At 37.5% G+C, this 26,944-nt stretch overlaps 3 protein-coding genes across 6 annotated transcripts; 1 reads left to right on the top strand and 2 right to left on the bottom strand.

The window, feature by feature from the left end:
- Nucleotides 1–426: 426 nt before the first annotated feature.
- On the bottom strand, nt 427–7,463 carry timm17b (translocase of inner mitochondrial membrane 17 homolog B (yeast)). 3 transcript variants are annotated; one of them, XM_015044268.1, is made up of 6 exons: nt 7,393–7,463; nt 3,721–3,820; nt 3,575–3,638; nt 3,069–3,197; nt 2,878–2,988; nt 427–2,175 (listed from the first exon to the last, which is right to left on the bottom strand). In XM_015044268.1, exons 1-6 carry the CDS (start codon nt 7,416–7,418, stop codon nt 2,084–2,086), a joined length of 522 nt encoding a protein of 173 aa, XP_014899754.1. In that variant the 5' UTR covers nt 7,419–7,463; the 3' UTR covers nt 427–2,083. The 3 variants fall into 3 exon arrangements, with proteins under 3 accessions (XP_014899754.1, XP_014899763.1, XP_014899772.1); XM_015044277.1 differs by lacking the exon at nt 7,393–7,463 and adding an exon at nt 5,821–5,947; XM_015044286.1 differs by lacking the exon at nt 7,393–7,463 and adding an exon at nt 5,589–5,689.
- pqbp1 (polyglutamine binding protein 1) lies at nt 7,461–13,825 on the top strand. 2 transcript variants are annotated; one of them, XM_015044258.1, is made up of 7 exons: nt 7,461–7,551; nt 8,754–8,821; nt 8,919–9,030; nt 9,154–9,254; nt 10,109–10,333; nt 10,414–10,471; nt 12,632–13,825. In XM_015044258.1, the coding sequence occupies exons 2-7, from the start codon at nt 8,755–8,757 to the stop codon at nt 12,780–12,782; spliced, it is 714 nt and encodes a 237-aa protein (XP_014899744.1). In that variant the 5' UTR covers nt 7,461–7,551; nt 8,754; the 3' UTR covers nt 12,783–13,825. The 2 variants fall into 2 exon arrangements, with proteins under 2 accessions (XP_014899744.1, XP_014899740.1); XM_015044254.1 differs by having other exon boundaries at nt 8,916–9,030.
- Nucleotides 13,826–14,125: 300 nt separating this feature from the next.
- gpkow (G patch domain and KOW motifs) lies at nt 14,126–26,944 on the bottom strand. Its single transcript, XM_015044239.1, has 11 exons — nt 26,700–26,944; nt 26,410–26,570; nt 26,187–26,332; nt 22,521–22,627; nt 19,658–19,862; nt 18,869–19,001; nt 17,963–18,134; nt 17,157–17,277; nt 16,588–16,657; nt 14,425–14,510; nt 14,126–14,332 (listed from the first exon to the last, which is right to left on the bottom strand). The coding sequence occupies exons 1-11, from the start codon at nt 26,927–26,929 to the stop codon at nt 14,204–14,206; spliced, it is 1,560 nt and encodes a 519-aa protein (XP_014899725.1). The 5' UTR covers nt 26,930–26,944; the 3' UTR covers nt 14,126–14,203.

The raw sequence follows: 26,944 nt of genomic DNA, 5'->3' as shown, positions 1-26,944 counted from the left end.
ATTAAGATATAGGAGCTTTTTACAAGTAAATAATTCTTATTCTAAAAGTACTAGTTTGGCTAGCATTTTATTACACCTATAACAATAAATTTGTCCCGTGCTACAAATGAAATAATCAGCCAGTCGAACTAGTACTTTTTAAATGAACATTAAGAATTATTTACTTTTAACAAGCTCCTATATTTTTGCTGAAAAGCTGCTTGCCAGTGAGTTTTCTCTTATTTCAAGTTCACTAAAATATTTGCACTAGAAACTTGACCTAAATATTTGGTGAGACTTTGTGTTATTGCAGTGTAAAAGTTGCACAGATGTACTAAATTCATTAAGTTTTCACATTTTGGTTTCAAATCAGTTTCGTAGAAGTGTTATTTTTAAGTAATTTCAGAACTTTTATTATACACTCCAAAAAGTAAAACAACAAATAAATCCTTTAACATCTCAAATCTTTATTCCATTTTTACACAATAAATATATTCTGATAAAATAAACAATCTTTCTATACAGAGTTTACATGTGAAACGTTTTGGTCGTTAGATAAAATCACTGGGTTGGTTGACGGTGATTGCAGCAGATAAAACGGCCGTTTAACTAACATCAATATTGATTTTTCCTTATTGCGACACGACGTTTCACTGCGCAGAGTGAAATGATGCTGGCATAATTTAAGCAGACGTTCATTAGCATCGATAGCTGACATTTACATACAGAAAACAAAACAGAGTCAGATCAAGACTTCATCATAAAACCTGCTGAGCAAACAAGATGCGACGTCACAAAACACTGAATTTGGTGCTTAAATCTGTTGAGAAAGACGATTACTTGATTTGTTTTAAATCTTTCACATGCAGCATCTCGCTAAAAGTATTTATACCCTTTAACTTTTCTACTTTTCTGTTTTGTTACAAACCTAATCGTCGACGTATTTGAATAGGATTGTAAGTGATAGCAACACATACAACAGTGGACAGATGTTAAGCAGAAGGAAAAGGATAAATGGCTTTAAATTTTCTTTGCAAGTAAAAAAAAAATCTGGGAGATACGACAGAGTATCAGGGCTTTAGTGAGGAAAGATTGAAAATGAAAAAATAAAATTACGAGAATAAAGTCACAATATTACCAGAATAAATTCAAAATAATACAAGAATAAAGTTGAAATAATACGAGAATAAAGTTATAATCCTATGAGACTTTATTTGCCTAATAACGACATTATTCTCGTAATATTGTGACTTTATTCTCATAATTTTAGTTTTTGTATTTTCTTATCGTGTCCCTAATGCTGTCGTAAAGAAGCGTTGGTTTGATGTGATGCAGGATCGTTTTAGTTTCTCTGAGCTCGAGTTACTTTTCAAAACGAATAGTCGTGCATTAACGTTTGCAACATGACAGAAAGTAGAAAAAGTTGAGGTATTAATACTTTTCTCCATTAACGTCGGCTCATTAATGTAAATGTTAACGGATCCGGTTCAAATGCGTGCAGTCTGTGTGAGGAGCTCACTGATTGGCCGCTCCAGATTTAGCACAGACTTTTGGAAACATGAGCTGCAGAAATAAAACGCTCAGCAGAACGTTCTGGCATTTTCCAAACTGATTTCCTGTAAAGTTTGTCTGAATTTTATTGAACAAGCTTCCTGGTGAAAAGCCAGAAAGCTGTAAATGTAAATCTTTCACAGTATTTGCTTGAATAAAAAAAGGCTGCTACTTTATTTTTTCAGATAATCTGCAAAATACTTTTTACTCATAGGTCAGCTCTGTAAATGTACTAAAAACTGGATCGTATTAAAATCAGCTGGAGAACGCTCAGTAATTCAAGAAAGATTAAATATTTCTAGCATATGTCACATAAATAAATCCATAAGGAGAAGAGACTACTGGATTGACACAAAACAAACAAAACGTTCTCAAGAAGACAACATAATGTTTATCTGAAGGATTCTTACATGTCAAAGTTCATTCTTAAACACTAAATCACAACATTTTACCCTGAGGTGTTTCAACAAAGTGCATCTACTTTTCAAAGTCCTCTTAGCAGTGATGTTGCTCCGTACGCTGCGGTGGGACTCACTGCGTCTGCAGAAGGTATCTAGTGAAACAATCCCTTGGTTCTCTGCTGCTGCTGCTGCGGGTCTCCGTCCTTCGGAGGGAGCTGACTGGGGTCTTCTGTAAACGGCAAAGCTGGAGAACAGAAGAAGAAGAAACAACCAAACATGGCAGATTCAAATGTTGCTACTGTTTTGTTGAATTTTGGAATCGAATTCAATAAACAATAAATTAGATCAGAAACAGGCCATGAATAAGGCTTGAAAATAAATTCAAATTTTTTCATATCAGATCCGATTTCCAAGTTTTTCCTCCCATTTTTTTAAAGAAGGAAATTACTTTCATTTCAATCATCCATTCTGAGTTGGACGGTGGATTATTTACCAGAATAAAGTTTTACTATTAGGAGAATTGGGCTATATAAATAAATTTAACATAAAAAATGCTTGGATAATATTTTTTTTTTTTTGCAATTTTTGTGTTGTCTCATAAAACTGCTACTTCATTCTCCAAATGTTACGACTTTATTGTTGTAAAATTATTATTTTGACTCCAGTGTCATATGACTTTAATCTTGTATTACCACTGTATTCTTGTAACACACAAAACAAGATGGCGCCGTTTGGTGAGCTGACATCTCTCCGAACTTTGGAAACCCAAAGAGCGCATTAGTGAAAAAATAGTTTTCAAAAACCAAAAATTTGATTCATCACTCTAACCAAGTATTTCTGGTGAGGAAATAGTTGGTTTCTGATTTAGCTCGATTATAAAGCTTTGAAAGTTTAATAAAATGGCACCTTTAGTACCATAAGATGATCATTCCCTAAATCAACTCACGGTTTTGAAACTGCTGTGCTGTGTATCTAGTCAGGAGAATACCAAAGCCCTCGATGAGCGCCAGCAGGATTCCCCCCATCATTGCAGAGCCCATCATCGTTAGCGGACCACCTAAAGAAAAACACAGCAGCGCTCAGTGGTATGAAGTATGGCGGCCATTGGGAGGCGACGGCTGCGTAGTTTTCTCTCACTGCGTGCTGCCAGGATGGCGCCGGTCAGGGCGCCACTTGTGATGGAGTTCCACGGATCCTCCTTTCCTCTCAGTCGGACTAAACCACAGTCGATTGTGGAGAAAAGGCCTCCCCAGACAGCAAAGCTGCCTGGAACACAAACCAGTTAGCATCAGCTAGCCTGCGTGAAAGCAAAAAATACATTTAAAAGTAAAAATAGACAAAGTTAAGCCACAAAAGTCTGTAGCATTCTAGTAATTCAAATGATGAAATACTGTCTGAAATGAGTAGAGGTGGGCAGAGTACCCAGAAATTACACTCAAGTAAGAGTACCACTACTTCAACATAGTTTTACTCAAGTGAAAGTTAAAAATACAGTGTAAAAGTAATTTTTTTCAAAACAGTCACTCAAGTAAATGTGGTTAAGCAAATGTAACAAGTTACTACCCAATTCAGGAATGACAAATCCAAAAAAAAAAGAAAACTGCTAAAAAGTTCAGGAAATTAGCAAAACAATCGTCCCTTACCTCCAATCTGAGGAGCTCTTACTCTCACTGCATTTACACTTCCTCTGAGTCTGTGTCCAACACCCTGAAATATTACAACGATCACTTTAAACGAGCAGTCAGATAGAAAACTACCATGATATTTAGTTGGTATTTCTTAAACTTACAGCCGGAGCATTTCGAAAGCCCTTCACTGCTTGGAAAACGCCTCCACCGATTGCACCCATGGTGAAAGCCCCTCCACAGTCATCCACTATCCTCCAGGGGCTGCAGGAAAACAAAATCAAGATGAATGATGCTGGTCATAATGGGAACAAGACAAAGACAAAGAAGAGGATATTAACATCCAGTTTTGCACCAGTTTGACGCTACGAAGCTTACTGGAAATTACCTGCACTGTAATCAACCATCCTGGACTGCAAAGAGAGAAGTGCCAGTCCGACCAAGATAGCTGTTAATGTTAATTCAATTGAACCAAATGGTTTTGCTCATTTCCTCCGCTGCCATTGCTAAAACTATAGGAAGTCTACAATTATAAAATGGCAAAGAAAATTGACATCATCGTTCACAACTTCTCCTTCTGTTTTCTGATTGGCCCGAATTAAATTCTACCAGAGGAATCCAAGTGAATGGGAGAAAGCCCAGACTGTGCTGTAAGCGAGATTTGAATTGAATGAAATAGCGCAGGAAGGCAACTGCGTTTAGTTCGCTTTAATTAAACTAGCTTGTTTGTATAAAAAATCTATTTTGTTTGGGGAAGTGCGAATGAATAATCAAAATCTATTGAGGACCAAAAAAGTAAAATCTGGTCCGCCTAAAAATCTAGGTCTTGGTTCGGTTGAAGTGAACTCTGGGCAATCAACTGCTCCATTCTGCAGGAAGCAAACTGTAGCACAGGGCATTCTGGGTAAATACAACCAAAACAAATGTGTGAGTATTATGCTAGCTGGGTCGTGGACTTTTACCAAGGACAAAAAAGAAATCTCACAGCCTCTAAAATCTGACGCTAGTCCATTTTTGTTATCATTTTGTGAAGAAGACAGTTACATTTCTTCTTCAGAGGTTTTTGTGTCGTTTCCTTCAGTTGTTATTGACACAGCGCCACAACAGGCGAGGAAGGAAACTGGTTTTTCAGAGTTTGGTTTGTTTGACACAGTGCAGTGTGAATGTGAACTGCACCAGCTGAAAATGTAACAAATGTTGCAATTTTTGTTCCCAACCTAACTGAGTCCACTGGACTATTAGGTGTGAAAACACCCTAAAAATCTACTATTCATGCATTCCTATGTTCTATTTGAAATAAAATCATATTTATTTTAAAAATATAAATATAGTTTTCCAAAGAGTCTTTACAGTATTATGTTAGGTTCCATCAAGTTTCAGCCCAGAATCATTCTTTAATTTACATTTGAGCTACTTTACTCTTTAAATTTACAATTCTGCTCAGTGTAACAGTAACAACCATTCACAACACTGCCACACAGAAATTAATGAAGGACATTTAGAGACAGATAAATCCTCAGTGTCAGTTGACAATAGCATTTCAAATCAAATGGTTTTTAATCACAGCTATGAAACAGTTTCCTAGCTTGCAAAAACAAAAAATAAAAAAAAATGACATTTTCATTACTGTCAATCCAGCCATGGGAAAAATTTATTAAATAGCTCGTGGAGCCCCAATTTAGAAGCAATAACTCTCAGGATTAGTTTTCTGTTTACTTTATGACTCGTGTTGTTGGGGAGGAATTCTTCCCCCTTTTTTGTTCAGTTTATTGAGGTTTCCAGAGATTTATTTCTGCACAGCCGCCTGCCACACAATTTCTGTGATTGAGCCATTTACTGTCACACTGTTGTAATTGCTGGTGTTTTTGGGATTCTTGGGACATATCTAGATTGGGAAAAGCTTGTCCTAACGGTCTTAGATTTAACTCCAGAATATTTGATATACAGAGAAGGTAATGGTCGATATTGAAGGGTCTAAAACACTTACAAATATATCTGTCTTGCGCATTTTAACTGCTTCTAAAAACCCCACCTAACCTTTAACAATATGGCGATAAGTTAATGTCTTTTGGGTATCTGGAAAATTCCGTTTCAAAACCTCCCGATCGACGGGCACTGCGCCGTTACCTAGCAACCCTAGCATAGCCCAGCCCCGTTACCTAGCAACCCAAGCGGAGCGCCAGCACTTTTGGGCAGCTGGTTTTACCGCTGCATGCGCTGTACAATAGCTTTTGGAAAAGACAAGTTTTATGTTGTTGACTTACCATTTAGAAAACACCTGCGGCATATTAATGCTTTTTACAGATGTGCGTCCTTAGAAGTGGGCATGTGTTTTCAGCCATTTTCAAGTGCGAGTGTAACCGTTGAGTTGGGGGCGTGGCCAGCAGCAGTCTGGATTTAAAGTGACAAGACGCCCTAAAACAGCTCATTCTGAAAGTAGCTCGGAAATACGCAGAACTAACCAGACTAAAATATCAATATTTATTTTGAAAACTGAGGCATGTAAAGTGCCAGATGGACCTTTAGTTTTAATTTTTATAGTTCCTCTGAACTTTGCACAGTCTGAACTTCGTGATAACTTTCTTGGACACCAACTGCTGAAAAGAATGGCAACTGTCTTTAAATATTTTCTACTTAAATATTATTTTAAAATTAACAACTTGAAATAGTTTGGAAATTTCCTTATTTTCCTTCCCTGATTATTGGCCAGCAACAGCTGTTTTTTAAAGGTCACTGATGATGTCATGAAATAATACATAAAATTTTTATAGCGCATTTTTGGGACCTCAAAGATGCTTCAGAGTATGTCTGTCTACATTTATATGTTGACAGAAGGAACCTGGCAAAACTTCTGGTTTACAGTCAGTCAGTCACACTAATCAGTTAAAAAATGGACTTTATTCAAAACAGCTGGATGGTTTTTTTTACCCTTTTAAATAACAACTGTGTATTTAGTTTATTATTATTATTATTATTATTATTTTTATTATTATTATTATTAAAGTTTTCTAACTTGCTATAGTGCATTTCTTAAAACAATTGCAAAATGTACAAATTGCAAAACCAAGTTGGTAACCTTCAAATACAAAAAAGTAATATCTTGGTGACACTACCTGAAAATGCTCAAGATAGCAACAGACTATTTGCACAGCCATTTGAAATCTACAGTTAAATGACACTGAGAATGTATTTTTTATTATTATTTTTACAATTTTACTGCATATGTACTTTGTAGTTCTAATTTGTCCACAGTATCGTACAAAAGAAAAGTATAAACTTATTTACAATGAACATAAGAAACATCCATTGGATTCAGTGATCATAGAAGGTCATTATGTCAGATAGACATAAGCAAATTATGTTATAAAAAAGCAGGTAATACAGAAGCAACCGATGCAAACAGCAACCATGTTGAGCACAAATGACTATTTGTGGTGGATGAACTAACAGTAATAAACATTTGAATTTTGCTCGGAGAAATGCACCAAATCAATGAGAAAAAACTGTAATGTATCTCAATGACTTTATTAAATTTTATCTACACTCTACTGATTTATTGGTATAAAATCGCTTCAATTGTAATTTCAGAGAAACATGGCATTCCGATAAAATATTGCATTTTACAATTAAAAGCACAGAGTGTGTAGAGCAGTTGCTGCTGGACAACAGCTGTTTATTTATTATCGAAGCAAACATTACATCCGTATTACAAAAACAAAGTCTGTCAAAACAAAGTCTCACCAACAGAATCAATATGAAGCGAGAGCCGAACCTGTAACACACATCTCATATGCTTGGCAAATAGCTAAGGACAAAAATGTATAAACTAATCTTACCAAGGCTCACGGGCATACTCCTCCATCTTTGTTGACGTCAAGCGGACACGGTGACGTAATCGATGTGCGCCGCCGGCGGCTTTCTTTTTTATTTTTTCCTAACAAACGGCGGTATCAACGGTTCTCTCGACAAGTAACTAGCAAATTCTTTTAATACAGGTAAGAACTAAATTACTATTAATTATTTATCTTACTTATAAGGCAGTTGTGTTTATCTTTTAGTGTATGCTGAGATAAAGACAGCGTGCTTGTTGCTTGGTGTTTTTAGCTGTTGCTACATCGTTATCCCCTCCAGGCCATGCACCTTTCTCCTTCTTGATATATATTTGCTTACTGTTGCACACAATAACTCTAAATGATTAGTCTTTTAATAAATAATCCAAAAGCTAGCACGTTTAAAATGTTGCATTAGTGGTTTCTGTCACTGTGAAACACGAAAGCAGTTTAAAACGATTTATTCTGATTTACAGTCACAACCTAAACAGAAAATGTGAGCTAATACTGTTCCTTTAGCTTTTCAATAAACGTAATTTATTGAAAAGGAAATAATGCTCACATTAGCTTTTCAGTTCACTTTGTAATCTCTGTAAACGCAGATTAGCTTTTAAACCCTGTACTCATATATTCCTGTTTTTGTTTGAACGTAACTACAGAATCAAAACTTTACAATCTAGATTAGAAGCTTTTAAATATTAGAGCATATTTTCAGTAACATTCCTAATAATCTTTGCTGACTATCTAATCTCTTTTAATTTATGAAACGACCAACTGCATGGACAAGTGCAGTAGGTGCAACAACACCGACATATTCAATGTATTTTTTTCCTTTTTTAGTCTTACAGTGCCTTTCAAAAGCAGCATTTTGTCACAAAATTTAAATGTTGTTTATGTGAAGTACTAATATAAAGTAGTACATAATTGTGACTCAGAAATGGATTTTATAATAGAAAATTTAAAGCTTTCGTTCATGATTGCCCAGAATTTAACTCCAGCCATCATCCAATCACAGCTTCCTGTGCCTGTTGTGGAAAACCTCAGTTTTACTGCAGGATTGGTGAGTTCAGGGTAAAACACAAGGTTTCAGTCACAGATTTGGTTTTTGCATGCAGCCCAAAATGTTACATTTTGGCCACATTTGACCAGAGCATCTTCTTGACCATGTTTTGGGAAACAGGAAATGAGACTTTTAACTTTTCTACAAATCCAGATGTTTGGAGTGCATGACTGGTAGTTGATTGTGAATCCTGCAGTTCTTGAGCATTATCGTTTTAGATTAATGCTGTCTGACAGATGTTGTAAAATGTTATTTTATCTTGTTTCCCTCATTCAGCTCAAACATAATCCTAATTCCTGTTTTGCAGAATGCCTCTTCCTCCGGCACTTCTGGCCCGCTTGGCCAAGAGAGGGATTGTTAAACCAACAGATCAAGGTTTACATAGTTTTTACTTTTAGCTATAGTTATTTATTTTCCTTGTTGCCTTATAATCTGTCTCTTCTAACAAATATACTCTGATTATTTCCAGCAGATGTAGATGAGGAGATTATCGCTGAAGATTACGATGACAACAATGTGGATTATGAATCCACCAGACTAGAGAACCTTCCTCCAAATTGGTACAAAGTGTTCGATCCGTCCTGGTATGTACTCATAAATTAAATTCAACTCTTTGGGAGTTTACAGAAATACCAAATTACCTCACAGATTTGTGTTGGAGTCTTTAATTATCACTTAAATCAATTATCTTCCATTTTAATCCACAGCGGTCTTCCTTACTACTGGAATGTAGAGACAGATATGGTGGCCTGGCTTTCACCAAATGACCCGACTGCAGTTATAACAAAACCTGCCAAGAAAATGAAGGGTAAAATAAAGCAGTCTCAGTTATTATTCTTTAGCTATATATCACTGCAGTCAGAAGTTTACATACTTGCTACAAAAAGCACCTGAACATGAATCGTTTTAACACCTGTAGATTAAAGACAGTCAGCAATAAAAACTAATTAATAAATAATGTAAAGCTCACAAGAAATGTGATTTATGTTTGCAAACTTTGGACTGAAACTGTTTTTTAAACCATGGGTGTCCAAAGTGCGGCCCAGGGGCCATTTGTGGCCCTTTGATTAATTTTTGTGGCCCCTGACTGCAATTCAAGAACAGCTCAAATTTGTCCATCCAACACTTTCAGTAGTTTTTTTAGGATGAGATGTTCTATGTTTGTATCTTCTTAAACGGAAAAATGTTAAGGACAACACAAATAATTTTTCTTGAGTTAACCTTTTTATTAATTATTATTATTATTATTATTATTGTGTTATTAGTCGTACCACAAACATCCAGCATGTTTTTACTCAAAAACAAACTTTGGCACATCCCTCCATTACATTTGGCTAAATACAGTAAAGGTTGTAAAAGAAAATTCTTTCCTTTATTCCTTGGAATGAACTAAAAACATTTCATAGACTTAAAAATGGAAAGTGCAAAAAGTTAAATAACTGTAAACATTAAGGTAAATCTAAAAAAAGAGAGAATTCACAATAATGGGGAAAAAATAAAATTGTGGCCCCTGAATAATTTCAGCTTTGTGATTTTGGCCCTCAGTTCAAAAGGTTTGGACCCCCTGCGTTAAGCTAACACATGAGCAGTTTGTTTTTGAATATTCATGAATTATTTTTGTAAACATCCTCACGTTTTATGCTGTTTTTTTTTTTTTTTTAGCTGATGTCACAGACGAAAGAGCAGAGAGGCCGTTTGAAAAGCCAGAGAAGGAACGAGACCGGGATCGGGACAGAGACCGCGACCGAGATCGGGAACGAGACCGGGAAAGGGACAGGGACCGAGAACGGGACAGAGAGAGAGACAGAGACCGGGACGAAGGACGGGACAGGGACAGAAGGAAGCAGAGGAGAGACGACATGCCACCGTATGGCAAAAACAAAAGAGGTAATGTCCTGAAATGTCTCATTTTTTTACCTCCGTTTTTTAAATAGTAGTAAATGTTGAGAGCTTCATTTGTTTTACAGGAAGAAAAGACGATGAGATGGACCCAATGGACCCGAGTGCCTATTCTGATGCTCCAAGGTACCGTATGAGCAGGAAACATGAGGAAAAAACCTCTCTGTTTAAAATGTTCATTATGATGGAGGAAATGTGAGTAAAATATAGGATATAAATATTCTAAATAAATAAATGAGTCCAGCTTTAAGAAAAAAATGTTTAAAATACTCATTTGAATTTCCCTGACTATTGACACATTATGCAAATGTTTTAATACAGGCTGAAATTATTAATCCTGATAAATCAAAAATGTAAATAATCATCAAATAACTCAACCATTAACTGTAGTAAATAAACTAAAAAGAGAAAAGTTTATGAAATGACACACTCAGCAGCAATTAAGCAAAATATGCACAAAAAAATACAAACATTTAGCATTTAAGATAAAAAAAAAGCTTCTTCGTCTGCAAATAAGTTCTACCCAGAACACCTCAAGTAAGCGTAGTTCTAGCTTGATATGGTTCAGATTCCATTAAAAAATCTCCTATTAAGCACTGCTTATTATCCAATTATTAATTAGGTAATTTAAAAAATAATCATCAGATCAGCCATTTGATGTATTGTTCGTCGAGCAGAAATCTCTGAGTTTTTCACACGTTGATGTTTAAACTTTTCTTTTAGCTGCAGATGCATCCCTTATTATTGCATTTTAGACAATAACATATTAGCATTTTTATTGTATTTCTGATATTGTACATAAAAGCTTAAGTGTTTGCATGAAAACTCTACAGTGTAAGAAAAATAAAAATATCGGCACTAAAAATATCAACTCTAATTCAAAAACTGTAACTCGGTGTCTGATTATAATAAAGCAAATTCACAATTTCATTTTAACGTTGTTACAACTTGTCTTAAGCTTCTATAGTTTATACAGCGGAAGTTGTCCTAACAAAATAAAAGCATTAAGTCAAAACCAGAAGTTAACCATATATTTGCTAAGAAAGGCTGGTGGAATCACCTGACTCACTCATTCTTTGGTTACCTAGCAACTCGTTCATTCTTTGGTTACCTAGCAACTCGTTCATTCTTTGGTTACCTAGCAACGACCTGCTGAGTAACTGGCACAGCAGCAGTTTAAGGTTCTGCCATTTTACCTCATAACTGCTTAAAAATAATAAATGGCTTGGAGTGAAAACGGTGGATAAAAGAGTAAAGGTCAAGTCATCAGTTTGGAAATATTTCAGATACTTAAAACATAAAAACTAATCAATAATTATTGATATAGACTGGTATGAAACGCTTATATCGTCCAGCCCCATTTGTAAATAATGAATTTACCTTTCACTTTTGATTGAATTCAACTAGTTTTGACTTTTACTAGCCTACATTTTTCATATTTTTTAAGATTACTACTGTTAATCAAATAGGAAGTCTTTAGAGCAACACTGACTAACTGCGGAGGGTTGCAGCTGCAGTGCAACGTGATGCATGCTGGGTTGAAACTTCGCTCGACTCCTGCTGGTACTGCAGAGCAGACGGCGAGTCACGTGACGGGTAACCCCGTGGGAGCCAGGCGGCTGCAGTTTTCTGAGTCAGGCGCTGCAGATGCTCTGGTTTCACATGCTGGGCGCGACCTCTGTAACAACATCGATCCCATCGGCCCACAGGTTGACACAGCTGCTCTTTACCAAAACGCCTCAGGTTGATCCCTCACAGAAAGAAAAGAGGGGTTTAGGGGTTTCAGATATTCTGAAGGTTTCTTCTCGAAAAGTTGAGGATAATTTTAAAAAAATTCTAGAAAATATGCGAGATTAATCTAAAAATTTCCATGTTTTTCCTTGCCAATTTTCAACTTTCAAATTTCAGAAATTTCATTTGTTTTTTTTGTTTTGTTTTTCCAGAAAATGTGTGATCAATGTAAAGTTAGATTTTTGGTTTAAATTTACTCCTTATTAAGCCAACGTAGCTTTCCACCAACCACTCTCCATATTTACAGTTGTTTTTTTGTTTTTTTTGTTTTAAGTTTCATTCAAGGCAGCATTAAAGTTCTTAAATTTGACTTGCTGAAACCTGCAGATTATTCTGTTTCCAGAAACTTCCATCATCTTTCTTTATGAGCTGATTTATCATAACCAGCGCTATTAGCGAGGCTTTGATGTGGAGAGTCACTAATCCCTCTCTCAGCTGTGGGATTAGCGCATGAAATCAAGCTGCTAATTAAAATGAATGTTTTAATCTTCACAGGGGCTCTTGGTCAAGCGGCCTCCCCAAACGCAACGAAGCAAAGACGGGCGCAGACACGACGGCCGCCGGGCCGCTGTTCCAGCAGCGGCCGTACCCGAGTCCCGGGGCGGTGCTGCGAGCTAACGCCGCGAACCATCCGCCCAAGGAGTGAACCGGGATCCGGTGAAGACGGAAAAAAAGTCCGGAAAGACGAGAGATGGGAAAAGATCCCGTATGGACGGCCGCAAACACACAAGCGCTGTTGCTAGCTCTTTAGTACGGAAACACCCAAGGGACATGGGGAGATTTTTTTGTTGTTGCGTTACCTCGCAAATGTACGACGGAATATTAGCGCCATACAAAAAATAAATAAAATTACAAGAGTAAAATCAAAATAATAGGAGAATAGTCATATTTCAAGAAGTCGTAGTGTTATGTTAAGGATATTACGAAAATAAAGTCATAATTTTATGAGAATAAAGTAATATTACCAGAAGTTGGAATGCAAAAATATAGTAAAAAAGTCTAAATAATACGAGAATAAAGTCAAATGACTATTCTCATATAGATTATTCTTGTATGAGTTTATCTTTGTAATATTTTGTTATTCTTGTAATAAAGTAAACAAAGTAATACTTAATTACTTTATTTATATCTTCATTACTGCTTATTTTGGCTCAATTATTCCCTGCGATTAGCAGCAGTTAATCACATCCAAACCAAATATTTAACTTCTCACCTGTTCATATTGTCGTAATGTGACTTTATTTGCATAAATCTATAACTTTATTGCTATTATTTCAACTGTATTCTCATGACATTTCTTATTATGACTTCATTCTTGTGGTTTTATTTTCAAATTTTTAGTTTGGCCCCAACTCTCCGTCGTACAAAAGTTTTTTTTCGTTCCCTTGCAACAATGTACCAGTTAATTCATGCAGCATCTTGGATACTGAATCTTCCTGCTACAGTATGAAGTTTTTCTGCGTACATTAACATCTATTTTGAGCTAATATACGTCTATTTTAAATCGTTTTCATTAGAATTCAGGTCAAACATAAACAGAAACTTTCCATTAACAGAGAAAAAATACATCCAAACTATTTGGACTATTTTTATTTTCAGTGTAATAAAGTGATAAACCATTTAGTTTGGTTGTCTAAATGGCTAATAAAGGGCCGTTTTCATGGGCAGTCCAACCTCTGAATTACTCAAGAAAAAACAGACAATAGATTTTCTGCACCAAAGTGACAAATATTTGAATATTCAGAGGCTCTGTTAAGGCAAAAGTCAATTTACTAGTTTATTACGAGGGAACGCAAAAGAAAAAGTTATCTTAAACATTTTATTTTTAGATGTGTGCATCCATGTTGTAAATATGTTTTATATTAAATGTTGACTTTTTTGTTGCTCCTACAACCGTCTCTGGCCATAATAATAAATTTCAACATTGCTGTGAAACGTTTGTCTTTTCCTGAAGAGGAATACCATCATCTGAACAAACAAATCTAGATGTGATTTTTTTAAATATATTTTTATTAAAAAACATTGCATGATTTAAAGTTACATCTGAACATTACAAAAAGCCTGATATCAGTGGTCTGAGGCTCCCACATAGTGACAAATGGAGTCATAATCCAGAGTGAATAACTTCTCCTCGTATCTGTCGAGCTGCACCATCGCTCTGCACTTGTTCTTATCCCGCTGAAGAATACGGCCGACCTGATCCGACAAACAAAGGACCGGCGATTAGCAGCAATCAATCAATCGATTGATTACATCCAGACCGGATAAAAACGAAACCCACTGCTCACCTGTCCTCTGTGCTCGCCCAGAACCACCATCACGGCGTCGTACTCTCCTTTTGGGACGATGGTTTCCAGCATGTTCTGCTTCACATCTGCCACAGAGAGACGGGTTAGTCGCTAACGTAATTTAGAGCGGCCGTTTCCATAGCAGCAGTCGGGAGCGGATTGATCATCCGGTCCCCGATCATTATTCTGCTGCTTTTTCATGAAGGCTGGAGGCTGCTGATTGTTTCTGCTCAATTATTCCCTAAACATGTCCACTTTTTACTTCATACTGACAAAATATTTAGATAGGACAGCTAGAAAATTACATTTAGAAGCTCAGTAAGTGTCGGATTTTATGCGACAGACCAACAAAAAGTAACAAATAATTGCATAGTGTGAGGATAAATCTGAAAAGTGTGGATCTAATTTGCTTGTGCAGAGTATGAATACTTTGTCTAACGCTAGTTCACGATAAGAGAAAAAGAAAAATGATACAAGCACAGTAAGCTTAAATCAAAGGAGTGGAAGACTTCCAACATTTGTTACATTTGGCACCAAGTCAAATGATCCAAGCTACTTAAAAAACTGTTCCCCTCCTCACCTGTGGTGGCGCTGCAACAAGAACAGAAAGAAAACGCAAAAACCTCTGAAGAAGAAATGAGCGCAACTTCCTTCTTCAGGAAATGTAAATAAAAATGGAGTAGCGTCAGATTTTAGCGCTTTTTGTTTTGTTCTTGGTAAAAGACCAAGAGTTATTTTCCCGCTAGCGCTAGAGTCACACGGTTGTTTACGTTGTATTTACCCAGAATCCCCAGGCTGTGGGCCACTTCCTGCTTTTTGGAGCCGTTCACAAACAGAAACCAAAGTTAATAGGTGGACCAGAATTCACCTTTCCCTTCTGGAGACGATGATTTAAAGAAGGATTCTTCATGACATTAAGAAAATTATGGACAATCTGACCATCTTCTTCATCAGAGTCCTTTGGGAAAACAGTGTCTTCAGTCAGAGGCTTCTTCAGAATCGCTGCAATTCAGACTGCTGCATGAAAACGACATCTGCAACAACTCTGAAGAATCTGAATTAATATGAGTTACAACAACATTTAATTTCCATTCGGGATCAATAAAGTACTTTGATTTTTAAATTTTTCGTCCATAAGTTTTCACACCGTCCCAAACAAACTGGACTTTCACCATAATCAAACTGGAGTTTGATTAAAGGGGACCAACAGGGTTGGTGTGAATCCTACCCCCGCTACAATCTGACGCTACTCCATTTTTGTTTGCATTTTGTGAAGAAGGAAGTTGGGTTCATATGTTCTTCAGAGGTTTTCGTATCATTTCCTTCAGGTGGGTTAGTGCAGCGCCCCCACAGGTGAGGAGGGGAACAGGTTTTTCAAAGACAGCTAAGGAGATCACTTAAAACGATCAGTTTCTCTGATTTTACTTTTATAGGTAAATGTTTGAGTAAAATGAACTTTGTTCTTTTATTCTATGAACTACTGACAACATGTCTTCAAAATTCCAAGCAAAAATTTAGTATTTATTTGCAGAAAATGAAAAATGGTCAAAATAACGAAAAAGATGCAGCGATTTCAGACCTCAAATAATGCAAAAAGAAAAACAAAAAAACAAGTTGAAATTCATTTAGAAACAACAATATTAATGTTTTAACTCACGAAGAGTTCAGGAATCAATATTTGGAGGAATATTGATTCCTCCAAATATCCAAAGTCGGGTTCAGTGAAGTGGGGGCTCTTAATTTTTACCAGAGTTGTTATTTTGGGTCATTTGACTCAGTGCAGTGTGAAAGCAAACTTCACCAGCTGAAAATGTAACAAATGTTGCAACTTTGGTTCCAAAACCAACCGAATCTACTGGACTATCAGGAGTGGAAACAACCTACGAAAATGGAAACGAGGTTTTAACTGTTTATGCATGTCAAATTTAAAACTACTAAATTTTAAAACTCTTCCTAAAACAGGTTAACATGGTTCATACTGAGGTCTAACTGGAGACTGAGGCTGTTTTAACCACGAGACATCCGTAATGAATTAAACTAAATAGGCTGAGTAATAGCAACTTTATGTTGATGCTGCATAAACAGATAAACACATTTTGCCCACAGGGAACGCCTGAGTACAAACTTACACAAAATGAGCGAGAGATTTCACGGCTGACTCACCGTCTAGCAGTCTTCCCTCTTCAGTTCGACACACGCAGGTAAACGGCGTCAGGACATCCTCCACTCGCATCTACAGGGAAGTGAGTTCGAAAACAATCCTGAGTTTACTGGAACTAAGCAACAAATAAAGGTTTAAAAACCATCTGCTACAAAAACATCAGCAGTCATGGTGCAAAAACTCAACGTTATTATCAGTGTGACAGTTGTTTAAACTGGCAGATTTCCATGCTGAAGCTGTGATAATCAAGATGTTATTTTGTTTTTGCAGCAGAAGTAGAAATATTGTTGATTTCTGCTGATTTTTGTAAATACAGTTAAACTTCTAGTTGAAGGTTATAGTACTATAAGACCATATTTAGTGGTATAAAACATTGATTCTCTTTAAAGTCTGTGTAAATAATGTTGATTACGTCTGGATTTGTTAGCAAAGCTGCCACTGTGAGCAGCAAAGACAACCTTAAGTGGGAGGCCAGTGACAAAGAGTCAATAATCATGTCCTGACCTTCAACTTCACAGCATTGAGCTACGTTTGAGTGAAACACAAAGACAAGCAGCCGAGGCTTCGCTACCTTTGAGTTGTAGTAGCGGCCGCCTTTAAACGCCTTGTCTATGAAGCGGACCTTCAGGTCCCTCTGGAGCCAGGAGGGAGGAGCTGGAGCCTGCCGTGCTTCTTTCACCGGTGGCTTATCTCTGCACAGGAACAAAACATAAAAAAACAGCCAGTCAAGGATTTAACGGTGACCTATTGAGCAAAATTGACATCTGGCATGTTTTTGTTTTTTTAATTTGGGTCTCAAATGCTATTAGAAACGCCCAAGTCCTTTAAAAACACCAGCAGACATTTTTGGCAGTCAGTTGAAAATTTTTGGGCTCTGGAAAATGAGATGTTTCAAAAACCTACAGAATCAGCAGGTGATCTCAGCAGTTCCACTGTTACCTAGCAACCCCAGTGGAACTCCTCCCGTTACTTAGCAACCACAGCGGAACTCCGCCTGTTACTTAGCAACCCCAGCGGAACGCCGCCTGTTACCTAGCAACCCAAGTTGAGTTCCAGCACATTTGGTCAGCTGGTTTTATCGCTCCATGCGCTGTACAATGGCTGCTGGAAATGGCAAGTGTCTTGTTGTTGACTCACCATCCCAGAAACCATTTGCTGCATTGTTGTTGGTCGTGCAGGCAGCTCTACTAATGCTTTTCAAAGATGTACGGCTGCATCTGTTTGCAGCCATTTTCACCTTGGAGTGTAAGCCACTAAAATCCAAGGATGATTTAATGCAAAAAATGTAATGAACGTGTTTTGTAGCATGCTGGCCTGTTGAAGGAATCATAACTGGTCTCCTTTAAGGAAACGAGGTGATTTGAAGTGAAAACGTACCTGTCTTGACTTGAATCTCTGTGTTTCCTCTTCCTCTCGTCTTTGCCTTCCTCCCTTTCAGATGACTTGTGTTTGACTTTGTCACTGCTGCTGCTCTTTTCTTTCTCCTCAAGTCTCTGTCGCTCCTTCTCCTTCTCTTTCTCCTTCTCTTTGTGGGCCCTACTGAGCCGACCTGTGAGTTGGGTCGGACAGAACCATTAGTTCTCAATAAATTAGAATAACATCGCCCTACAGGATGAATTTATTCCTGCTGTGATTAAAGAACAAGCAGAACAATTCGATTCAAAAAGACTTTATTGATCCCAAGGAGAAATTAAATGTTTTAACTCTTATTATTTACGTTTCTTCAAAGTAAAAGTTGTAGAAGAAATTCTTTCTTTTGTTGCCGGGAATAACTTACATTTTACAGACGTAAAAATGGAAAATAAGTCCTAAAAGTTAAATAACTGCAAACATCACGTAAAATATCATTGTATCATTAATATTATTGCTGTGCAGGAAAAAGACAAAATAATTATAATTTTGTGTTTTTCATTGAGGAGTTCACCGTCTAGGAAAATTAATTCTAGTTTTTAAATTAGCCGTAAGCCGTTATATGTTTTACCTTTGTTTTGTTTTTTTACATTTGATTTCCTGAAAAAAGTATCGTTTTATTAAAGATTTTTTAAAAATAAAAATAACAAAAAACAAGTGACACTGTTTTTATTAGCATTTAAATGAGGCCTCATACTGTAACTTTTCTGTTGTGATATTTTATTTTATTTACTTATTTTATTTTATTTACTTGTTGTTACTCTTATTTTCTCTTTTCATTGTCTTATTCTGTTGCCTGATTGTTTTAGTAGCTCTTCGGTTTTGAACCTGTTTTTAAAAGTGATGCATAAATAAATTTGACTTCAAACTCACTGAGGTCTTTGCTGTATTTCTCGTACTCTTTCCTCCCGACCAGTTTAACTCCGTACTGGCTGAGTGTCACCGTCTTTCCGCCGATGGCGAGTTTTACCACGACTCGAGCGTTGTCTGCGTCTACGCCTTCAATCTGCCACAGAAACAAAAACACATCAGACATTTTTCATGTGAATTAGACGGCCAGAGATGCGTTCAGGGGTGCACCGATTTATCTGCGCCGATTTCCTTAACCCTTTGAGTTTCAAATCTCTGCCTCGATATTTTTGCTTATTTTGATTGTACAAAGTTCTATAAATGTCCTGGGAGTAAATATGTTTACCCATTTATTCATAACATCTGGAACTTTCAGTATCCAGCAGTTAAAAGTGACCTTCAGATAATTACTGTAATAACCCGATATCGGCTGGAAAGCGCAACGTCTCCCCTCTCAGAAACCGTTGGATTTTTCAGACACCAGGTGTGGTGGGATTACGGTTCTGCAAATCTGGCTGCATCGTTGCTGACATGTTTGGCCTAAAAGGGTTAAATTTGGAGATCAGCATGTGAAGCTGATCTTTTCTACCTCAGCAAAGATCCAGAAATGAGCCGCTGTCGTCTTCTGCTCTCCTGTCAGAGACGTTTGACTGACAGACCGGCCCGCCGGGTCATATCTGCACATTTGCAGTTAACAATCATCACCCCACTTTTGCCAACTTGGCGACTTTCTTAATTTGTCACCATTTCAAACAGGTCAGGATTTCTCAACAAACCAAAATCGGTGCACCTCTGACTCCATGTAAAGTTTACTTTGCCGTAAAGGTCCTTGTGGGCCCCGGATCCCACCAGAACGCAGCCGCCAGGAGCCATGGCCAGCTCCTCCTGCTTGGTTTGCTCCTCGCCCGGCTTCGGCGGCCGCTGGCGCTTGCTGGGCTCCAGATCCTTGATGGCCGATCGATCGGCGCCGAGGCCCAGCCCTTTCGGACGGAGCTGGTGTTCGATTGGCTTCACGTCTCTGTGGGCGACGGAGTTCGATCAATGAACAGAGACCTGGACATGTGCAGGATTTAAATCAGGCTGCAGGGAGACGCCGCTCCTTCTGTGTTTCACTTTTTTAATTAAGAAACGATCTGTGGAGTGATAAAACTGTTGCAAGAAAATAAAATTAAATGCAGATTTTTGAGAAATGCAGAAGCTTGTGTAACGTGTAAAGCTGGGCCAAAAAAAATCAAATAAACACATGAAAAATTAAACAACTACCAAAACTTAGAAAATAAAAATCTCCAGTCTGGTGATTTGGTCTCAACTGGCTCCTTTTTCAAGGAAAATTTTATTCATAGAGACTTTATAATTTTATTTGTTTTATTTATTTTGCATATTTAAAATGTCTTCAATTTCCAGTGTTAAATGTTCATTTGAATTTAGAGTTTATTGTGTTCTTGCATTATTTTGCCATTACTATAATATTAACTGAAAATTGTCTCGAAGCAACAATATTATCGTTTATTGCAATAACTTCTGGGACAATTTATTATGCAGTACAATTAGTTATTGTGACAGGCCTATGCATGTAAAGCACCAATTAATTATAAATAAACAAAATTAAGATAATAAAACAAAAAGATTTGATTAAATGCCCTGGAAAAAAAATCCTCAGGAGATTTAGAGAAACCAGAAACGAAACTGGAAGGAGAGAAAAAAACAAAACAGAAGAAAATAAACGACTGGATGTCTGTGATCGTCGAGCCCTGAGGCAGCGGCAATAAAAATAGAGACGGGTGTGGAGCGAATCTCTGCCAGCTCCAGAACCGCGACCAGAGAGAACGACGTTTGCTGCTACAGCCAGAAAACACACAAACTCATCGCCTGATGCTTCCATCATGTTGGCTCTTCGTAGATCAGCATTAACGAGGTTTATTAGTGATCAGAGCGCGAGTAATTTGGTCGTTAAAAACATAATTTCTGCAGGTCTTGGTGGAATGTGTGCTGCCATCTGGAAGACCACTGAAAAAATAAATGAATAAAATAAAATACAGTTTGAACAGCAAAACTCTGCAGCAAAAAGAAAAAAATCTGTCAGACCAATAAACTGCAGCTGTTCGCTGCAGGTCAGGGGGTCAAACTCATTTTATATCAAAAACCTGAATGTTCTTAAAGGGCCGGTTACGCCAGAATGCATTGATGAAACCATTAAAATGTCAATAAATGGCTGTTTGTTTCAGTGTTCCTTAAAACCTTTCCACACTGACCAGTCCAACCAGGACTTTCTGGTTGTTTTTGAGTATTTTTTGCAATTAAAATCCTAAATTTTGTGGTGCTAATTTATAAATATTTGTAAGGCAAATTTATGATATTTGCACTAATGTATGATGCTAAATGTGACCTTTTATGAATCGCCGTATTGACAACAATCAGACCATAAAAGATGACGTCAAGTGAGGCAACTTTGAGAAAGAATTGCAGTAAGAATCAGAAAAAATGCGAGAATCTGTTGCTTTTGTGCGTTCTGCAGATTTGTTGAAAAACTGGAGTGATTTATTGATGTAGTTTGGAGTTTATAGGCCCAGATAAAAAGCTACGGCGGGCCAGATTTGGCCCCCAGGCCTCGAGTTTGACACACGTGCTGCAGGTAGTAAAAAGCAGGAGGAAACATTAACCTGCACAATGATGACCTGTGCTTTAAATGTGTAAAAGAAAACTTTTGATTTAATTAGGTGTCATACTTTATGAATCTACTTATGACTAGAACCAAAATAAAAGAAAGAGGAAAAAGATGAAATAAAGAACTTCTCTGAGATTCATGAAGTTACTTTACAATGAAGAATAAACTGATATGCAAAGATTAAAAGGCACAAGAGATAAAATGGTTTGTTCTTAGATAGAAAACAGAATTACATGGTTTACAAAAACAAAACGTTGGTATGAACTGGTGAGTGGATGTGGAGTCATTTTAAACACTCATAAATATTTAGTTTTAAATTAATAGGATAACAGACCTTTTAAACAGCAGCAACAGACATAAAAGTGTTAAAGTGATAGAAAAAAACAAGATTAAAAACAACAATATACTTTTTTTTTAATTACCGAAAATACTGTGTAGTTATTAGAAAGAGACAGACAGGACTCAATATTTAAAATGAGGCGCATCAAGTTTTCAAAATGTACATAATTTACATTTAAAAAATAAATATTGAGTATTTATAATACAAGGTTTCCCCCAGAGAACCTGCTAAGCCCGGTGGCTGGATGGCAGGTCAGTCATTCATCCAGCGACTTGTTGGGTTTCTGAGTTAAAAAATGTTTAAAGTTGAAAATATCACGTGATAATTATGTGTCACTGAAAGACTGGAAGATTAATACCTGGACACCAACTATAAAGTCTAAAAAACATCTAATATTTTAAAAAGACTTAAATAAATAAGCATTGCTAAGCCTGGTGGGGGCACAAGTAAAGCCTGGTCACCCACCAGGCTTATGATACACTGGGGGAAACCCTCCTATACAGTATATTGGTCCAGAAAACATCATAAATGTTATTTAGAAATGAGTAAAAACGGAGCAGATGGTTGTACAAGAACGGCAGCAGTTATGGTTATAAACTATATGTCCAAACAAGATTTTTAAAAAGTGTTAGATTTTTATTGTTACAGAAGACAGAGACAGTAAATCTTACTGTTTGAATGTTCGTCCGATTCCCTCTTCTTTCTTCCAGCCCATTCCTTTCAGCATAGCGAGTCCATAAGCCTCGACAGGAACGCTCTCATAGTCCGCCTCCGTCGACTAAAATTAAACACAAATAAAAACGAAGAATTAATCAGACAAAGCAGCGCCGACCTCATGAAGGCTTCAACACCAACTACAAATGGTAGCAACTAGCTACATCTACCTGAGTAACCTTTTACTCCTACTTTAGGAGTATTTTGACCACGCTGTGCTTTTTACTTTTACTACTTTATTAAGAAGTATTTCTACTCTTGAGTATATTTTCTGGATTTTATACCCACTGAAAAACAAACAAGTTTTAACAAAATCCCACCAGACACAGAGACACACCTGCAGTTTCTGTTACAGTTTCAAATGTTTTTATAGAAAGAAACTGATAAAGAAAACATTCTTTTGCCTGATTTTATTTTTTTGTTAGTTACATGAATTATTGTCATTTTAGTCCTTAAGATACCAAACTTTCCACTTAACTTTATATTTTGGTCCATCTGATGTTGTAATTTTTAAATATTAAATGATTGACATTGTGATCAGTTACTCAGCACTTCAGTGAACTTTTTACTCTTGAGTAATTTCTTGGACGGCTTCTGTTCACTGTTAGTTGTTGAAGCTTTGCTACTTTTACTTGGGTCCGGTTCTCGGTCCGCTGGTCCACTCTAAACCTCAGATGTTGGTATCAGAGCTGAAAAAAGCGGATCGGTTCATCCCTAATTGGAAGATTATGTAAACTTTGGAGTTCTGAAACAAAGCGTGTAAGCAGCAGCTGAGAGAGAGAAGCAGCTTGTACCGTGGCCCTTGCTCAGCCGTTTGGCCCCGGGGCCGTCACACTCAGACTTCAGTCAAAAGGCTGATCTGAGCGGCCGCCCCCCTCCGTCTCCTCTGGAGGACTTCCTGCGAGGCTGGCCGGCAGGCAGCCGCCCTCTGACACAGGAGGCGACATCCAAACGGGCCCGGGGCCGCCGGGGCCGTTGTGACTCGGGCGTCCGGCCGCTCAGACGGGAGGTGACTGAGCACATACTGAGGGGACACGCCAGGCCTCTTATGAAAACAAACAGAGGGATGTGATTGGCTGCCCTCATGTCTCTGGGGAGAACGCTGACGCCCGTCTGCCACCGAAGCCGTACTGTCCTGTCGACGCATGCAGCCATGTCAGGCCACTCAGCACTTTCACACACTCAAATTTCAGCTGCCAGTCGACTCCAGGAGAGATTCTGTACTGTCAGGAACTTCATGCTAAAATAAACGCCTGAATCAGAGATTATATCGTGATGTTCATATCATATTTTTATACGGTTTGAGGAAACTTTAATCCGTCCCACAATGAAATTAAGAACTTTTCATGCATTTTTAATTAAGGTAAGATTTCAAACTTTTCCAGCACTTTGAGGTTAAAAACTATAAAAATGAACTAAAAGGCAGTTTAAATTCATTATTACATGATAATATTTAGGGGTGCAACGATTTATCTGTGACAATTTCCTTAATTTTGGGAGTTCGGTGATCACCTGATACTTGGATGTGAAGCTGATCTTATCCACAGATCTTATTTACCTCAGCAAAAATCTAAAAATCAGCCGCTGTCCTCTTCTGCTCTGCAGTGAGAGACGTTTGACTGACCCACCGGGTCACGGCTGCAAGCTTTCAGTTAGGAATAGTCACTCCACTGCTGCCAACTCAGCAACTTTCTCGCTTTATTTAGCAAAATTTCAGACAAAAGAAAAAAACTGGTAACTTCCAAAATAGGAATAGATAGATCAGGCTTTTTAAAAATCGGTAATCAGCAATCAGCCAGAAAACTGCAATCGGTGCAGCCTTAATAATATTTATTACTGTTATTAATAATGCATTGTGATAGTATTATTGATATTTTACAGCAGGGACAAAATGAACCAAAATATAACAATATTTTATGGTTTGAAATGTCTTGCTTACACACTAATTTAACAAAAAACCATATATAATATAGGTCAACCTTTAAATTCAATTTACACAGATCAATAAGTCATTGAGAAATTAGGAATAATAAATATTTGTTACCCAGAAACAAAACAAATTGTGTTAAGGTAAATTAACTTCTTGCTCAGATTCAATGCTTTATCTCAATATAAAGTAAGTTACTAAAAAAATGCTCTTGCTTCGTTTTCTGACATGTAGCAAATAGAAATAATTTTGGTCATTTTAACTTAAACAAGTGTTTGGTCTGATTTAACTTCAGACAGGGAGAAAAAAAAGTATTTTTATTAGGTGTGTGAAAATATCTTGTTTAAACTGTAAATAATGTTTTCTAAATTTAAGTTTTTAATCAAACCTTTGATTGCACTTTGGACAAAACTGTGCAGTTTGAGTATCAAGAACTTTCAAAGACTTTATACTGAAATCAAGCACTTTCCAAACCTTGAAAACACCTAAATGAAACTCAAGCAAGGATTTCAAGCTCTGTGTCTGCAGAAAGCAGTCGCTGCTCGGCTCCATAGCTAGGAGAAAACAGCAGAGATGGGAAGGCGAAGCTCTTAATTTAGCGCTTCAACCCACCATATGGTCATAAAATATGGATCATGAATGAAAGAACAAGATCCAGAACACAAGTGGCTGAAGTGATCTTCCTGCTAATGTGTCTGGACGGAGCCTTGCAGATAGAGTGGAGGAGCTGCTGCTCCTTCTTGTTCATGAGACCCTGAAGTGATGCTCTTCTTCGTCTTATTGCCAAACATCTTACAAGTTGGTATTTTTAAGCAAAATAATTATAAGTCTGACAATAAATGCATAAAAGCAACAAGCTGCTTTCAAACTGTCTGGTACCAGCAACTGGTTTTGCTATTACCGATTAAAACATGTATTGATTCACACAACCGCATCAATAGATCAATTTTAAATAGAATATCAGGGTCATAGTTCATGTAATCAGGGTCTGGCAAATTGTTCATGTCTAAAACTTTTCAAGACTCAAATTTCCAGAGGATGGATGGAAATAACAACTGAAACTACAAATACAATATGATACAATATTCCATACTTCTCCTTAATCCGTTACTTCAAAAACTTTAGAATCAATTTTAAAGGGGATCTATTATGAAAAATTCACGTTTTGCTTCCATTTGAGTCTCATCTGCTTCTAAAAACAAAACAAATGCTTAAAAAGAAAAACACTAAGCCATTTTAGGGGTTTTTTGGTGTCTAGAAAATGAGCCGTTTCAAAAATCTCTCAAATGAGCAATTACTGTCTGTCACCTAGCAACCCCAACACGTTTGGTCAGCTGGTGTTACTGCTGTACAATGGCTGCTGGAAAAATTAAGTGTTTTGTTCTTGACTTATCAATCAGAAGCCACTTGCTGTATTCTTGTTGGTTGTGCAGGAGATTCTACTTCTGCTTTTCAAAGACGTACGATTGTCTAACTGAGCATCTGTTTACAGCTATTTTCACATGCGAGTGTAAACAACAGATTATTTAGATTTAAAGTGATAAGAGGCCCTAAAACAGCTCATTCTGAAAGATGCTCAAAACAGATTAAAATCTCAAGATCTAAGAATGATTTTGTTTTGTATAGGACATAGACCGATCCTAACCTGTTCAAGGAAGTATATAGCTAGTCACCTTTACCACTTTCCCCTACTCACAGATTCAGGCCGCAGGTCCACCTTGACATGGTCTCCGTCCTCAAAGCCGTCTGGCACTTTGTTTTGCATCAGCAGCGGGATGGAGAGGTTGAGGCTCCCCTCTGACTGAGGTCCATTCTCCCACAGTTCAAGCTGCCTCCGTGAATCTGAAAGCAGAAGAGACTCATGAGGAGACTGATGCTCCCATTCACTGTCCACCAGGATGTCTTCCTCCCATCCACACCTTCGATCAGCTCTTTCACAGCCTGAGACTCCACAGAATCCCCATCCCGCTCCGCTGCCTCCGGCTTCCCGTTCCCTTCCCCGCGCTGCCCCGCTCGGCTCCAGCGGTTCTTCTGGATCAGGGGGATGATGAGGTCCTTGGGCTTCTCGGTTGGTTTTGAACTGCAAGAATACACGAGTTAGAGAAGATCATTTAGTTAAATTATGTCCTCAGATTACCAAGTAACGTCACATTTCAAACGTAACCGTTACGGTGTCGGCTTAATAGTAGCATTAGCACAACGAGCGCACCTCTGCAATTCATTCCTGTCAATTCCGGTCAAATAATCTTTTTCAACCCGAGCAGTTGGAGGTCCTCCGGTGGCCGGTTTAAATTTATTAACAGTTTTAGTGAAACCAAATGACACTGCCGTTGTTTTTCTCTCTGCCTGCTCATCTGAAATAGCAGCTTTGCTAGCAACCGTATCTTCTCCGTGCGACGCCATTTTTGTTTGTAGAGGAAATGAACGAGAACAGTGCATTCTGGGAGCTGGAGT

Source organism: Poecilia latipinna, unplaced genomic scaffold, assembly GCF_001443285.1.
Source record: "Poecilia latipinna isolate Pla-1442-1.1 unplaced genomic scaffold, P_latipinna-1.0 Scaffold36, whole genome shotgun sequence".
NCBI lineage: Eukaryota > Metazoa > Chordata > Actinopteri > Cyprinodontiformes > Poeciliidae > Poecilia > Poecilia latipinna.
This window is presented reverse-complemented; position numbering and strand designations above follow the sequence as displayed.